This window comes from Pteropus alecto, unplaced genomic scaffold (genome assembly GCF_000325575.1).
Source record: "Pteropus alecto unplaced genomic scaffold, ASM32557v1 scaffold75, whole genome shotgun sequence".
Classification (NCBI taxonomy): Eukaryota; Metazoa; Chordata; class Mammalia; order Chiroptera; family Pteropodidae; genus Pteropus; species Pteropus alecto.
Window position 1 is genome coordinate 23,683,965 of NW_006440638.1, and position 17,867 is coordinate 23,701,831.

The 17,867-nt window shown below is 42.7% G+C and overlaps 1 protein-coding gene across 6 annotated transcripts in view; it reads right to left on the reverse strand.

The window, feature by feature from the left end:
* CACNA2D3 (calcium voltage-gated channel auxiliary subunit alpha2delta 3) overlaps positions 1-17,867 on the reverse strand; it is a 799,126-nt gene that overhangs the window by 373,205 nt on the left and 408,054 nt on the right. For 5 of the 6 annotated variants that reach the window (XR_003048003.1, XM_015593665.2, XM_025050814.1 and 2 more), the window contains 2 exons: positions 8,790-8,879; positions 757-870 (listed from right to left, as the gene is read on the reverse strand). Coding sequence is in view for 5 of the 6 variants with exons in the window: in XM_015593665.2 (XP_015449151.1) it covers positions 757-870; positions 8,790-8,879 (204 nt within the window). In the remaining variant the exon portion in view is untranslated. The remainder of the gene's footprint in view (positions 1-756; positions 871-8,789; positions 8,880-17,867) is intronic. The other variant, XM_025050813.1, reaches the window with a different exon arrangement.

Here is a 17,867-nt window from a genome sequence, read left to right on the forward strand (position 1 = left end):
CTGAAATTTCAACATTTAGGTAAGATAGTGATCACCACTTGCCCATCTGCAGCTGGGTTCTAAAGTCATGGAAAACATGGATTACAAGGTCACACCAGAGATTTTGATTCTGTAGGTGTAGAGTAGGGTCCAGGTACCCATAATTTAGAAGATCTCCCCAGGGAATTTAAAATGGCTAATATCTTGAGGAACCGCTGTGTTAAGGCACTCAAAAGGCACCCAAAATATTAATATCCGTTATTGATAACCTAACATATGGGTTCAGAAGATAAATAAATGTCAACCAAGAAAGCAAAGAAGTAACCAAAAGAGGGAACAAGCTTTGACCAGAGTAGAGGACAGTGCTGGAGGGATAGAGAGAAGCTTCTGGGTGGTGATGAGGGTACAAAGAGGAACTGTAGAAACACATAAACATAAAGGAGATGGCTGCAAGGCCACCAAGGCTGACTTTGCCATTTTATGGATGCTGGACCCACCAAGCAACTCTGGCTCTGTGGAAAAACAAAACAAAGAGAAGCGCTGCCCAAAACAGACAAGTACACTTCACAATGAATCTTTTCAACGAACACACTGAACATGTCTTTAGAAAAGCCATAGTATTCGATTTTGGTGAACCAAAAACATAAGGCTGAGAAACCATAGGTCATTATGAGATTAAATTTACATGGGGCACTTATCTGTGGACAATCTGGAAGTTGCAATACAGTAAGATTCTCCATGCACTGCACTTCATGGCTGGCATCAACATCAACTTACCTTTCGATCTGGCCAATTGTATTTTGCGAAGATTGTATCATAGGTGTCCACCGCCCCGTCGGTGATAAGCATGATGGCCTGACTGCAGATGCTTCCTTGTCCTGTGTGATTGAACTGTGGAAAGAAATAAGTTCAAAATTAAAACACATCAGAGAACTTTGTAAATCCGTGAGACTTCAGAAGCACAAGGTCTTGGGTTTAGGAAGCCTCTCAAAAGGAGAGGTCATCTGCATCACCAAAACAGAACTGACACAATGAGTCTTTCCCCACGCATGGATCACCAAATTTACTATCACAACTTGGAATGAAATATACACCAGAGAAAGGATTTCTGAAACACGCACACACACAGGGTGAAAAGTGAGATTCTAAGACACATAATCTCTTTTGCCCTCAAGTGTGTACAGCGCGTCAGAATACAAGCCCAAAGGAGTTGGCACAAAGACCTTTTAGGAATATGCTATATGGGCAGCAGAATATGTACCAGGACACATCTCTTTCAAAATCTAAATGAGTCTAGTTTGAATGGGTCTAATGGGTACAACTTGTATATAAAAAAAGCAAGGAGGTTTTTAGTCATGTAGAGCATAAAGTCAGGAACGAGACAATTTAGAACAGAAGCTTAAGCACCCTTTTTTTAAGGTTTGTTTTAAATATGTATTTCTTAGCATATAACATTTTGTATCAGTTTATGTATGCTGAAATTTCAAGATTGAGTCCATTAGTGTGCAAAACCCTAAATTTTTTCAACTTTCAGTTTTACATAACATTTTAAAAAATCTCAGCCCTTATGAATGGTAGCTAGGGTGACCAGATTGCAGTTGCCAGAGCTTCACGTGCTTCCCTTGAATCAGGGTGAAGAATTCTCTAATGAATATTATTAATGCTGTAATTCAAAGCAACATCATGTCCTTTCAAAACCCTACAATTACATAACAATGCCAAGGCATGGGAAACATGCAAAAAGTCTTTAACCTTCAAAAGTGAAACACCCTCCATTACAATCCATGAAGTTTATTCATTTATTCTAAAATTATTTACTAAGTGACCACATAGTGCTGGCAATGTAACATACAAAAAAATCCCTTCCATTATGCAGTTCATACTATATTTGGGGATACATATAAACCAAAATAAATAAGTAAGTTACATTGTATGTTTGATAATGGTGATGCTAAGAGGGACAAAAGCAGAGAAAAGGAATAGGAAATGGGGAGGGAGCAACTTTGGAAAAAATAGTCAGTGAAGACCTCACTGAAAAGGTGACATTTGAGTAATATCTGAAGGAGGTGAATATCTAGGGGAAAGGCATTCTCGAGAGGGCAAACAAAACAGTACATGCTGGGCACTGAGTAAGAGCATGCCCAGCATGACCGTGAAACTAGGGAAGGATGGAGGCTGAGTTTGGATTTGTTGTTGCCTCCTAGTGAACCAGAGAGATGATAAAACATTCAAGTTGAAGTTTAATGTCAGTCTGTGAGCACTTAGAATTCATATGTGGAGTTTGAAATTGCCATAACTTGAGAGAATACTATAATTAACTGGATGGATGGATGGATGGATGGATGGATGGATGGATGGATAGATGGATGGATGCATGGATGAATGGAATGAATGAATTGCATTGTGGCCATATTGGGACAGAGCAAAGCCAATTCAAAAGATGCATGGGTTACCATGGTATAGTAGAAGGCACTCAATCCCATACAGCACGACAAACTGTGTGCTAGAGGTAAGTTCTCTTTCAGAGTGTCTTTTTCTTCATGTATAAGATGGGAATATCATATTTTCATGGTTGCTACAACATAGGTTAAATGTTCATTATATACTAGGCTACAAATATTAACTTAATCTTTACTAGCTTCTAAAGCAGATACTATCATATCTTCATTTTACAGGTAGGAACACTGAGGCACAGGGAGATTAGCTAATTTTCCCAAGGTCACACAGTTACTATCTGTCATAGCTGGAATTTGAACCAGGACATCCAACTCCAGAATCTACTCCCAGATTCAGCATATTCTACAGCCTCCCAATAATGAGAGGAAGGTCCTTGAGTAGATAGTGATACATGGTAGTGCTCCACAAATGTTCATTTACTTCTCCTTCCTTTTCCTCTCCAATCTTTCCAGGGTTCGAGGGTCTCTTGACAGTCACCAGGGCCATCACCCTGAGAATAAGTGAGTGCTTCTTAAATTTTGATCCCTAGGCACTGGCCTCCCTGGCCTGGCTCTGGCAGCTACTCTTACAACTCAGACTGGACAGAGATCCTTGAATTAATGAGCAGAAATGGTTCATAACACAAATTAGTAGGTAGAAATACTTGAGAACTAAAGCCATTATACCACAAAGCTTTGTACATAACTACTATTCTACTGTCTTTATTGACATAACTTACTGTTACAGAAAACTCTTGCTGAGGAAGATAAAAATTACAAATAACTTTATTGCTTATTCCAGGAACTTTCCGAGAGACCCATCAACTCAAAAGAAAGCATCAAAGGACAATTCATACCCTAAGACTCTTTGAACTCTGACCTTAAAATCTTCCCCTTGCTGCATACACCAATCCTGCACTATAATATTAGGATTCTTACCTGGTGTTAACCAAGCCTCTTCCCTCTCCTCCACCCTGAAAGACCTAACTGCAACCAGAATTCATGGTTACAATAAATGACTCTGTCCTCGCCACATTGAGATGCTCCTAAGATTCTATTGTCATAGTGCATTTTCTTCCGTACTGCTGTTAAAGAAGAAAAAACAGCCTTGTAGCTTTGTCTCATCAACAGGTTGTTCTGAAGATGTTTGTGGGAGCCTGCATTCAACACAGCCTTCAAGTTACTGAATAAACCCAGCAGCAGGCCTCTAAATAAAGGTTTTCTATACTTCAGGTCACGGAGGCTGCACAAGGAGAAAAAATCAGGGCATCTCGGGGATGTTGTTCATGCAACTCATTTGAAAACATCCTAGAAAAACTCTCCCAAACAAAAGGCAAGGAAGAGGAGTAAATGACAATATCTGAATAATGCAGACTACAAGAAGGAGCTGCCCAGAGCTGTTTATTTAAAAACATCACTTTCCTTTCTGGCTGGGTCCTTGGTATTCTCTGCAGCAATCTGCAGTTGGAGAATTTTGCAGAATGCAATTAAATTCAAATGCTTTGATGAGTAATATCTCTTCATATTTATCTAGAACTTTTTTTATTGAATAGCAAGAGTGATGAAAGTGTTTTCCATAATAATAACAATGATAAGGGCCTGATGATGAACTACAATTAGCTCAGTGATTCATCAGTTAGCAGTGAACATTTCAATGCATCCTGACATTTAAAGCATTTGGTTGTGATTAACAGTCTTTGAAATGTCACCGAATTTTATTTAATTGGCTAAGAAAAATTTTTAAAAGGTAATCACTGCAAAGATCATATTCATTGCCAAAAAAGATAATTGCAGTTGTCACATGACAAGGTAGATGCTAACTACTGTAGCAAACTGGCTCTGTGTTCTTACAGAATCTAATGAATGCACCAGAGATCAATAGCCAGAAGGGCCTTAGAAGTTGATTTGAATGTTCCTTTCAAAGCTGTTTGTACAATAACTGCAAGCCTTTAAGTCATCCGAGCAAATACTGAAACTGAAATGCAGGTAATTGCAAAACAGAACCAACTTCATTTAGTTATAGTAACCTCTGAAAAAGTCTAAGCTCCAGCCACAATCACAATTTCAAGTGTGTGTGTGTGTGTGTGTGTGAGAGAGAGAGAGAATGAGAGAAAGAGAGAGAGAGACAAAGAGAGAGAGAGAGAGAGAGAGAGAGAGAGAGAGAGAGAGAGAGATTTCTGTGTTTTAAAAGATTAGTTTTTACAAAGGTAGGTTTAATACAGAGTAAGAGAATTCTATCACTTAATGGTCATATTGGTGAAGTGGAAAATAGCTAATGCCTCATTTTCATGGGAGATTAAACATCTCTGTGTCTTTTCAAAGTGTTTGGCTATTTAAAAGCCCAATGGCAAGAGATAGAATAGAAATGTTTCTCTCTATGGGGTAAACGCACAAAAAAAAAATTTGGTGCCAAGTGTTAACCAATCTCAAGCAGGGACATTTTGTAACATTTTTTGTTCCTTCTGTTTCTTGCATTCCAGAATTTACATTGGGCCCATTACATTTTCTGATTGGCCAGGCTCCAGAGGGTTTTTACAGGAGAAGGCAGAGCAGGCAAGTATATGCCAGGTCTCCCTGATTCAAAACTACTTCTCTCATCAGGATTCAAGGGAAAAAAATCCACCATATATTGGTGATTTTTCTGGATCTTAGGAGTGTTGGGAGTATAATCCACCCTCTTAGAGTATACAGAGATACTGTGCCTGAAGGGATGCTCATTGAGCTGTGACTTTTACAAGATTCTAATCCTGAGGTTATGAAATGATATAAAGAGTTCCCGGGTCAATAAGTTTGAGTACTGGCATAAACACACTTGCAAAGGGTTGTTTACTGCAGGACTTCTAATCCTTTAATATGCATTGTGCATCTCCCCACCTTGACCACGGTGCCTGCATGCAAGCATCTTCGCAATCCAGCATTCAACTGGGCATGGAAAGGGAAACACTGTGGCTTAGGCGTATCTGAGAACAACTGGTAAGTAGAAGGGATGAGAAGAGAAATGGTACAGAGCAAGGAAAAGAAGAGAGGGGAAGATGCAGGACAGCAGATATTTCTGAGGACTTGGGCAGGGAGCAGGATAAAAATATCAAGAGTAGAAGTTGCTTCTAGAAAGCACAGGCAGCCTAGCAAGTCGTGAAGCTGCCTAGTTTCTCCCTGGTCACGCAGATGGCACTTCCCATCCAACTCAGCACTGCTGAGAGAGGGGATAGACACTGCTTCACCCTGCTGAATTTTCAACCCCCGTCTACCAGGACAGGCTTCATGAGTGTGATGTACAGAGCTATTCGGGGCCTCACAGTTGATTTAACGCTATCAGCACTCCCTTAAATTCTCAGTAACTTTCAAACAAAGGGGCCTGCATTTTCATTTTGCGCTGGGCATCATAAATTACATGCCCAGTTCTGGGTCTATTCCTATCCCTATTTTATAGAAGAGAAAAATATAGGTGACATTGAGTATAGTTTTTTCAAGGCCACAGACAGAATCAAGCTTCTTGGCACAGCCTGCTTGACTCCAGAGGCCACAAACTTAACAACATAACAAGCATCTTCTAACTCTCATTCCTTCCTCATCTCTGCCAAGGAGGGGAAAAACAAATTCACTGCGGGCAGATTTGCAAACAAGGGACTCCCCAACTCAGAGTAGCCACTCCCTGCTCTAGTCACTGTAGGCTTTTGAGATAAAAAGAGAGCTAATTTTTCCAGTTGTGACAAGTTCTTTCAGTATCACTCCCTAGAAAGAGCCTGCTAAGACACAGAGCTTAGTGTCTCCGAGCCCTGAGAAGGTACCTATCCAGGGTTCAAATCAAAATTTAAAGGTGTAGCTTGGCCCTTTGCTTTGGACAGCTATGTTTATAAATTATTAAGAAGGTGTTAACAGAAATGTTAATTATCTGTAGCCGACAGCCCGTTGGAGTGAGGTGAGAGGGGATGACCTCAGGTTTATACTGAGGGAAGTGCTGTGGCACCTTTCCCCCTTATTTTTCTCTCCTTTGCAGTCATGACATTGGCTCAAGGCTGAGACCCAAATGGCCTTTGGGTACCAATAGATGTTATTGGTAAAGAGAGTCTAGAATCAGTCTACCCTTGGCTTGAGAGGCCAGTGTTGCTGAATAGGAACAACTCAAGTTGTTCCTATTCTGACCACCACATATGACCCATGCAATGTTGAGTGAATGCTCCCCTGCACACTGACAAGAGGTGGCCCCACAGTGCAGCCTGGGGACTCTGTGCAGAGAGGCTTCAGAACTGGTCTCCTGGCTCCTGCAATACCTCAATGCAGTGGTTGCTCCATTTCATGTCTGTTTGCTCTCAGCTTTACCCCATGCTTCAGTCCTGCAAACCACATTTCCCAGGCTCCCCAACAGTTCCGACAGGGTTCATCTGAAGGAGATTACCGGAGGACACAAGGGAGAAGCCAAGGTATTTCTAAGCAATTGGTCCTTTTCTCTATGTTTTAGGGGCATGGGCATTTTCTAGCCATGGCTGCTTCTCCTCCATGGTGCTAGCTTCCACAGTACAGGCCCTTCGCTCCGTGATCCACGGTCCTCCTCCACGGTCCTCTTCCCATCCAGGTGGCCACAGTGAAAAGGCTCTACTAGAGTCCCCCTTCCTGTTGTACCCCTGCCCTAGAGAGGAGCTGCCTCCTGTTGGCACTAATCTATAGATTGTTTCATTCCCTGTTTGGTTTCTCAGCTTTTTCATCCTCTGTGCAACCAATTCCCTGAATCAAACCCCTACTGTTTGAAATACCTAGAATGGTTTCTATTTTTCTGATTTTTAACGTATTAACTGCAGGCCCAAGCTACCTTTATAACTTCATGGCCTTCCTGTTATCGTCCCTGTCCTCCTACAGTTGCTTCTAAATGTAGCGTCTAGCCAAACATTACTATGACCCAACACGGATCATGTCACTCTCTACTCGGACTCCAACGACTTTCCATCTCACTCAGAGCAAGAGTGAAAGTCCCCTCTGACATCTACACGGCTCCGCATGATCTGGCTCCTGCTCCCTCCGTGATATCATTCCCTAGTACTCTCTCTCTCCTCCACTTTGCTCTTGTCACACTGGTCTCCTTGCTGTGTTGTAACTATGCCAAACATCCCTGCCTCAGGGCCTTTGCATGTGCAGTTCCTCTTGCTGGAAGCTTCTTCCTCAGGATACCCACATGGCTGCTCTCTCACTTCCTTCAGGTCTCTACTCCAACATCACCTCATCAGAGAGATTTTCCTGGCCTCACTGTATAAAAGCAGCAATTCCTTATCATGCTGAAACAATGGCACTATTGTTCTCCATAGAACTACTCACTTCATCTCTCTCTTCTCACCAGAAGTGGAGTCAGAAAACTTCTATAAAAGGCCACATAGTAAATATTTTAGTTTTATAGGCCATGTGGTCTTTATTGCAACTAAACAACTCTGCCAATGTAGTAGAAAAGAAGCCACAGACAATACATAATCAGGTGGGCATGGCTGCATTCCAATAAAACATTTGCAAAAACAGGATGCAGGCTAGATTTGGCTCATGGGCCATAATTTGCTGACCTTTGCACTGGAACATAAGGTCCGTTAAGGCAAAAACTTTGCCTATTCTGTTCCCAGTGTCTGACATTAAAAATTACACACTATACTAGCTAAGTAAATGATACAGAATTTGCATTGATAAAGGTAGTCATTATTTTTTCTACTACCCTCCCAGAGCACAATGAACACCAAAGTCACATGCTGTTCTAGCTTAACACAATTGGATTCAAGGGAATCACCAGCCCAGTACTCCGTAAGGTATTTCACGGGACGTGAACGTGTGCTACTCAAAAAATACATTCTTTGTTGAAAGTATGAGGAACAGAAAATTAAGTAGAATTCTTTCCTGTAGTACTTATTGTCACTTAATATGCTACTGGGTATTGCGAATCTCCAAGGGGCTGAAAGAGAGGGCAAGATAGTCATAGCACTCCCTAAGCATACCACACAGAGAAGGCCGTGTCCCTCGGAACATCAACACATTATGATTTGGTTCTATTCTAGGAAGATCTATGAAAACATCGAGAATTTCTCACGTGAAAAGAAATCTGCATTAGAAGGTGTCCAAGTGTTGAGACAGTGATGGCCCCAGAGTGCAGGAGCATGATTGGCAAGTCTCCGACTAGACCATACCACCAACCTTGCCCAGCACGGGGGCTATTTTGGCCTCACTGGCTGGACCTGGTTCCTTAGATTTTGCAAACTGCCAGCCTAACCCTGCCATCGTTTGCCTGTGAATAATGCTCAGTGACAGCCAGGGCTAACAATAACACTGGTCCACAACTAAAAAAAAAAAAAAATCCTATCTAATCTATTCTGCTGGACACAAGAAAGGCAAATCAGAGGAGCTTACATCGCTGAGAATGTTGAAAGCCTCATTCAGAGCTATATCCAGCATTCCGATTCCTTTGGCAAAGAGTTTGTCCAGATGCTCCCTGAAGTGCTGAAACAACAAAGCAGAAAATCCATTAGCATCCGTCCTGTTATGTGAAATGCCAACCTTGAATGAACAAGCGTACGCTGAGGCAAGACCAATGAATCTCAGACCTAAATGGTCATCATTTGTCTTTTTTTCCCCTTTGAAATTTAAAAGACTTATTAGTCAATGTAAAATTTACCTTCCACATGTATTTTTTTGCTTTGTTAGATTTTAGGGGGGAAAATTTTATTGAATTCTGGTGACAATCACTGTCTACAATTACTATTTTTCTCTCCAGTTTCATCTCCCATGACTTTTTCCTCTTCTACCAACTATTTTTCCATTTCTCATCACTCTTGGGACTCCATGCTCCCCTCCACTAGGACCCCACTCCCAACCGATTCCCTGGCTCCCCTGCCAGGTTCTCTCCCACTTACTTTTAGGACTCAGTTTGAACATCATCCCCTTTCTGTCTGAGACGCCTTCCAGACCACCTGCTTCCGAGACTGGCTTAGAATGCTTCCTTGGGACCCTGTGCTACACTCATGCTCAGATCCACTTTGCACTTAGCACTTTAGGTATTTAACTGCCTGATTAGAGTCTGTCCTCACTCGAGACTGTGACATTTCTAAGACAGGCTATTTCTGGTTGCCTACTCCATCTCTGTCTTCCATGACTACCACATATCTGGTATACAGAAGGTTCTTAGTATCCATCTACAAAGAGCAAGAATAAAGACTTGATCATAACATGAGAATTGTGATTATGGCGAGAGAGACACAGGCTAGAAATCAGAAGAACTTCAGGGTATGAGAAAAATGGGAATGAGATTCTTCGAAAGCGGCCCCAAGACCCTTCTGACTATGTTGGTTCTGTAGAAGCCCAGTGTCAGCTGGGGAGTAAAGCGACAAAAGGAGGTCACTATGGAACCCTTCCCATGTCTGTTCCCAACAAAGGGGCAAGAGCAGGTCCAGGTGCATGTACAGGGGTAGTTAAATATGTGCGATGTTCACTGACCCAAAGTCCATGTCCACAGTGACACAGCTGCCTGGCATTATTTTCTAACTGACCTATTCCAAAACCATTTCTTTTCTATTGAAATGAATTATTCTCTTCCCAAAGGCATGCTTGTCTGTTGAGGAAAGTGGCAAGAAGAATTACCGGGAGGAAGAGGAACAGGAAGGGTGAGCTCATGGAAAATGTTTGCTGGCCTAGGAGTAGCTTTCTGTCTCTTATTATGACCTGGAACCCAACAATGCCCCAAGCATGCCATCAGCATTTAGATGGTGACACCTGCTCATTATGCATTTGCCTTAAGACCCTGAAACTGATTACAGATTCAGAACAGATCATAGAGACCAATCATAGGACATGGCTGATGGTTCTAAGATGCTTTTCTGCCTGGGTCCCCTCAAGAAGCAACAGGGGCCACTGGTCCTGGGGTGGGCTGCAGGCTTGCTGACACACTGGACTGGAGTTTGGGTGGGCTCCTCACAGTGATTCAGCTTTAATGACACTCAGGCCTAACATGAATCAGGCTGGCTTTGAAGTTGATCATTCACTTTGGGGATATTCACATAGCCCACAAGACCTTTCCCTGGCCCAACCCTTCCTCACAGCAACCATACCCTCATGCTCACCAGAGCAGCCCAGGTTTTCAAAGCCTGCTCTACTTTAGGTTGTTAACAAATATGAGGCAAGAAAATCCTCACAACAACCCTGTAAGGTTCCATCATCCCACTTTCAAATGAGAAGACTGAGGCTCAGCACTGTGCCCAAATTCATACACCATCTTGCTACCTGGTCAAAGTTCTACCCCAGGTAAACTGCACCCATTCTAATGCCTTCCTTCTTTCCACTATATACCTGTTTTATATGTTTGTTTGTTTGTTTGTTTTTTGGTGGGGAGTGGGGGGAGTGAGGGGAGGAGGAGGGGTTTCTAATAAGCCAGGCACTGACCATGAGTTTGATATATACTTGGTCAATCTGGCTCCAGAATGTTCTTTCTTAATCTTTCTGCCTAGTCAGTGGCTGAGTCTATAGGTGATTATCAAGTGCCTGAGTGATGGGGGAGAGGAATGATAAAGGCCAAGGAACCAGACAAACAACACAGCCAGGAACTAAGCCCCCTGCTTCTCTGTTCTCCGTGCTCAATGTGCAAGTCCCAGCAGGATACTAAGCACATGGCGGGTCCTCCATCAGCATTTGGTGAACAAATTCAGGCAGTTAACTGAATCTGAGGAAGCCCAGGCATTCGGGCTATGGGTGGGCAAGAGGGGATCAGGATAGATCAGTCTACCTTCACCAAGGACAACTACCCTGGGAAACCTGAAATGTGGGTGAGTGTTGACCACTGAAATGACTTAATTCAACAAGTGACTCCTCACACACCCTACAGAACATGGAGCATGAGGAAAGGCCCATCACACAGCTTCCAGAGAGGCTGGCCTTTAACCAGCCCCAGATTCACATGGCAGTGACCAGACCCTGCCTTGACAAGTTGATTCTATTCCTGTGATGTCATTTCTGTCAACTGCATTTAATTGTGCTCACACGAGATTACACAGTTTTTTATTTTAAATAACAGAGGCACCCCATTTAATTTTTCTTTTAATCCATGTGTAGCTGTGTGTCATGTACAGAAAGACCCTTCAGGCGATGGTTGCTTTTATTGTTGGACACATAAGAGGAAAATGTAACAACATGTCATGGAATTCCCCTCAATTCACTTTTATAACAAGGTCAGTTGTGATTTTGTTTTTCCTGGTACAAATCTGGCCCATATATTAGATGGAAAAATTATTTCAAGTTAAGGGTTTCCAAATGATATCACAAACAAAGAACTCTCTCTTTGTTTCTTTCTCTCTACTCTCCCTCACGTCCAAGCACCTTTTTCTCCTATTCTATAAACTGAACCAAATCAGCTTCATCATTCTGGTCCTCCAGGATGCATTTAGCTCTCAGTCCAACTCTCCACTTAACACAAAACCAGGTCTTGCCTTTCAAGGAACCATCTCCTGTGATGTGACTTCCACTAAGAGCTGCTTTGTTCACTATAGTGGTCATGAGCTACATGTAACTACTGACCTTAAATTTAATTAATGTTACCTATAATTAAAAATTAAGTCTCACTAGCCACATTTCAAGTGCTCAGTAGCCTCATGTGGCTAGTGGCTGCTGCACTGGACAGTGAAGATTAAAGAACATCTCCATCGCTGCAAAAAGTTCTACTGGACAGTGCTGACCTAGAGACACAAGGGTAGACTGGATCCTCCTCCTCCTCCTCACCAAGCCACTGGCCAACAGTCAGTCAGAGGAAACTGACGTACATATGTGTGATTTTTGCTTGTCCAGCATCTGTTCTTCCTCTTCTGGTTTTCCTTCTTTCCCACTTCCCAGAATTTATATGGTTTGGGTAAGGCTAACATCTGTCTCCCTCCTTCCCAGATCTAGGAGTGGGCCCATTTACCAGGCCTGTCTAATCTGTGAATTCTATACCATTGGCCACGGTCAGGCATGAGCATATGACCCAATCCCTGGGCTTCTCCTGAAATGAGGGGAAAAAACTCTCTACTGAGATTACTGAGAGGTTAGAGAGGAAGCCTGGTGATGCCATCAGCCACCCGGCAACTGTATAGGAGGAAGTCACCTGAATAGAGGCAAAAGTCAAGCCAAAAAGAGCCTACTATTCAGGGAGCAAGACAGTCATGACAACATGGCTTGAGCCTCTAGATCCAGCTATCGTTAGCTTTTCTTTAGCTAAGGGAGCCAATAAATTTGCTTCTTTGCCTCACTAGACTGAGCTGGATGTGGGCCACTTAATGAAAAGAACTTGATGACCACGACAATCAAAATGACCCTGGCTGAGACAATACTTCCACAAAGCTCTGCCTGCATCGGAATGAACTTCCTCATCTCACCTACACGCCCTGCTTCCCCTTTTTGACAGCTGTATGGCATTGCATGTTTTTTTTTTTTACACACTCTGTGAGTGCCCACACCATACAGAGCGAGGCACTTCACAACAGCATATTCCATGTGTGTGTAGATTTAACAGTCATTGCCTCCAGAACCATCGCATAAAGTAATTTGCTAAAAATGAATCTACTCCAAGGGTAGCGTCTGGAAGGGAATGAAGGGGACTGGTTGATTGTCCTGCAGCATCCTCCTCAATACAGATTTCTTTTTCTCTATTCCCAGTTGTGGCTGCTCTAAGATTCAAAAATTATTATATTTAATGTAATTATAATTGTTGTGTATAAGCAACTGGTATATAAACCCCACGGACTGTAGAGGGAAAAAAAAAACTGAAATAGAATTCAGGAGACTGAGTTTTAGTTCCAGTTTCACCATTTACCAATTATGACACCTTGAGGTAAGCAGCTTTGGCTCTCAGGCTTCAGTTTTGCCCCCTGTGGAATGGGGATGGGGAAGCTACTGCATCGTGGGTGGAAGAGTGAGAGCACTGGTACCCCAGAGCAGCAAGTGGGAGTAGGTGGTCTGAACTCCTGATCTGCCACTTATCCTCCCTAACAGTCTGATGAAGATACTTGCTTTATTAGTGCCTTCATTTCCCTCTTAATGCAAGGGGGACTGGGATGACCTCTCGCTGATATGACAAGAAAAAAAGAAGTCATCTGAAAGAACCATGATGGCAGAAAAATGTGAGACTATTTTAATTTCACAGTCACTAAAAGAAGTATTTGAAAAAAACATTCCCACGAAGTTTTATACCTGAAACATCTTCTATGCCAGCTTTCTGGTTTGCAACCTTACAATCTAATGCACCTTGAAAAATAACTTATTTTGCCCTTCAAGGTCCAGGTTTTATTAAATGGAGAGAGACACGTGGTTGATTTCACTGACACCAAGACCTGTGTGTCTTCCAGAGCCAGCTACAGAGAACAGAAGGTTCAAGATTGCCCGAGCCAGGAAGACACTCCTCAACAACTGTGTGCCAGAAGGTGGCCAGTTTTCATTATTTTTCTAAATTAAAATAAACAATTTATTGGAAGTGGTGACAGTTCCATTTTATTATTAAACTTCCATAAAGGAGGAGGAGGGTAGCTTTTTATCTTTGCTTTAGGCACTCATGCAGCATATGCTGCTGCCCAGGAAAAGGCCTGGCTTCCAAAGCAATTAAGGCAGCTTAATGCCTGGGGAGATGAACCGACATGAATGCCATGGCTTCCTGTACCTGAGCGCCAGCAGGCACAGCGAGGCTGCTTATCTCTGAGAAACACTCGCAACATCCAGGCCAGCAGAGGGTCCTTGCGAAATAACCCTCTCCCTCGACCAGCATTTGATTCAGTTTAATCAGTAGTGATAACTCTCTCTGTGATAATAGCAATCATGTTTTTTTTTTTCCCTGTCTCTATAATTATAATAAATGTCTGAATCATCCTAATTAAGGGCAAGGGATTAATATGAAAGCGGATATCAGGAGACAAAACCATCCTCCATCCACACAACCCTTGAGAATCGGTGGTCCGTGCTGGAGCTATTTGGGAGGAAAGGCTAATAGTCACCTATCAATGATCCCCATCAAGTCACTCCAGTTCAGCAGATCTGAATTTTGTACCCATTAAGTGTAGGTAACGCTCATGGCAGCACCTCAGCCTTGGAAAGGCTTTCAAAAATTGTCACCCTCACATCCTCCAATGGCAGTCAACGGTGACTGAATGTATACTTTTATGCATTACCTCACTTGATCCTCCTAACACCCCTAAAAAAAAAAATACTATTATGTTCCTATTTTACATATAAGTAACTGAAGACTCAGAATGGTGAAATATTTGCCCAAGATGGCAGAGCAAGTATGAGGAAGGCGGCTTTCATAGTGCTGAGCCCCATCTCTGAACCCATACGCAACACAGGCCCTCCCAACACCCAGGGCACAGCGCTCGAAGTTCCTGATGTAGTGCAGCATACCCAGGACACAGAGACTGTCAGGTCACGTGCGAAGCCACAGTCCCATTCAGGGCTGGCTTCATGGCCATGTGACCTATGCAGCTGCACAGAGATCCCTACTCAGAAGGTTCCTGGGCTTGGTTTAATGTTTTGTTGTCACTTTCTTGAAATTCTTAACAATTTTACTTTAGAATTTGTGATTTGTAGAAGAAGTCCAATAGAACAAGAGCATGCATGTAAGCAAAAGAGATCTGAGAAGTATGCGTGTTCCCTGCTCCTATCATGGTGTTTATCAGCACAGGTATTCATCAAATGTGCTTGACGTTATCAGGTTGCTTTGCACTGTGGCTATCAGGTGAAAAACTAAAATTAAGGACCTAAAGGTAAGAGTACCCTATAGAGGCTCTCCAATTTTCAGCTCTGTCAGTAACAGACATGGTACCACTTGCCTTCTCCTAAAGTAGGGATATTGTTTGCATCAGTTAAGTCAGCCTGCGTAGATGAGTAGTGTCCCAATCATTGTGCCCAACTCATTCTGATGTCAAACTCCTCATTGAAATTTCCAAACAATCCTTCACAAATCTCTGTGATAAGTCCCATTGCCACTGAGAACCAAAACAAACTGCAGAAGCTCATTTGTCAGAGATCCAGAGGGTGTCCACACCTGTCTTCTGATCTGACTGAGAACCAGGCCATGAGATGACTTAATATAAACAGGGATTCTCTGTCCTGATATAAATATCCCAGCAACACCTCCCCAACCCCAACCCTGGGATGACACCCCCAGGCTGCAGTTTAGTCTGAGAAATCCCCTGGCCGAATTTTACTGCATCTTTTGGGCACATACAGCAGGGACCTAGGGAAATGCCCAGTCAACACATTTAACAGGAAAGGCACGAATCTTGTGACACTGCGACCTCAAAGCCTGGGCTCCAGTGAATCAGGCTTTCATTTAATTCCAGTGGGGAAAGTAGACAGTGACATGGTGTTTCTCAAACATGAAAACAGAATGACCCAAGAAAGCTGGTATTAAGAAGTCAGGCCCAGATGTTTGCAATTTGGGGGAGAAAGTACAGACACTGATGATAGAACCTCCTCTGAGCCAGTCCCCGTTTCTCCTTAATGTCGCTGTAACAAATCGAAGTGTCTGAAGGTAGCAGCTGTTTGATGCTAATGCGAAATTAGAGACAAGATAGATCTCTTGGATGTGAACGACGACTGTTATTTCATACCAGATAGTAGATCAGCTACAACCTCATTTTGATGGCAAGAACACTAATTATGCCATGTGAGATGATGGTAATGAGCCTGGAATTGGTGATTCTCTACAATCAGAAAATATCTGAAGTGGAACGGGTGCCTCCACCGAAGTGGTCCACGGTGCGGCAAGGCCAAGTCCAGGAGGACTCACTGCCATTTTGTATCAGCTCATCGTCCTTATTGGGTGTCTGAGGGAGCCAGCTCCGGGAACTTGTGAGAGGCTGGGGAAAGCCACAGCCCAAATGCTACAGAAGCATCTGCTTAGTGTCTTGGCTCAGAGAGAGGGCATGTGTGTAAACAGCAGGCCTCACCCTTCAGGACTTTCTGACATTTCCAAAGGTGTGAGAGCAGACAGGAGTTACAGTTTCGGATAATCCCAAACATGGTGCCAAGCTCTGCGGGGGCTTCAACCCCGAAGGGACGTGTATTTATAATCAGCAGCCAGGGAGAACGTAACGCAGACACAGCCTTGTGGGTACGTGGGCTCGTCTGCACCAAACCATTCCCTCACAGACAGGCTGACAGTCCTCTGAACTCAAATGCACAGCTACAGCCCAGCACGGAAGGTGCTGGGTCCTGAGGGTACGCATTCTGAGTCATGGTCCAGGGTCTGGTGATAGATAGGCCCTGATCCACCCTATGCTCGCTCATTCAGTGGCAGCAGCATTCATATCCCGGACAGCTTGGCAAAGATGTGCAACCCATGCTAAATTAGAACTCCTTCTGTAAGATCACTTGGAAGGTTCATATTGTATTCAATTGTATCCAATTAAGAAATATTTGTTTCAAAAGTCTCTATTTTGCCAAATTAATTACATATGGATATTAAACTTAATTGTCTAAATTTTTCTATTCTCATTCAATCTGTGAGTAAGTAAATACCCTGCATGACACTAAATTTTTTTTTTAGGGATGTATCAACATTTACTTGACCAGTGCCCTACTGATGAAAAATTAGGATTTCGGTGTTTAATTTTTTCAAACATTACTACAGTAAACATCTTTGTACACACATCCGACTGTTGTCATGCATGTATAGTAATATCAGTATAACAACTTCATAGAAGGGAAATTATTGAGTCAGTGACGTCTTCATTTATACCATGCAGAGTTACTACAAGAATTTAATATGATAATTCAAAGTCCAACATACAGTAAACACACAGTAAAGGTTAGGTCTTATTAGTAGGGCACCAACAGCACAGTGTTTTGAGCCTATTAAAATATCCAAATTGAAATTCTATAAAAGCAAAGACAAAAACAGCTCCCCACTCCACCATGCACACACACAACTCTACATACAGCAAAATGATAGTCACTGGCTCCTATGGAAAGACTGGGAATGCAGACAGGGACCAGAGACTCAAAGACGCTCTCAAGGGCTGGATCTCTCTGTGTCTGTCTCCTGGTCCTCTGTGTCCTGTGTTCCACCAGCAGGCCCTTGAACGCACAGCTGCCTACCTCGCTGGTTGTACATGTTCCTGGTTTAGTCTGCCCAGTGTCAGAGCTAGGGTTGCCAGACAAAATACAGGACACCTAATTAACTTTGAATTTCAGATAAACAACAAATAATATACTAAAATTTTATTCATTGTTTATGTGAAATTCAGAGTAAATTGAGCACCCTGTTTGTATCTTTATTTGATTGTTTTGCTAAATCTGGCAACTCTATACCAGACCAATTTCAACAAAATCTCTACTAGAAAAGTTTCCAGAAATTCTGATTAACCTATCTGAGGTAATATGTCTGAACCAACCAGGTGGCCAGAAAGTAGGGTCCTTGACTTTCTCAGACCAGGATCATGTGCTTGTTTCTGAATAATAGTAAGAACTGGGAAAAGT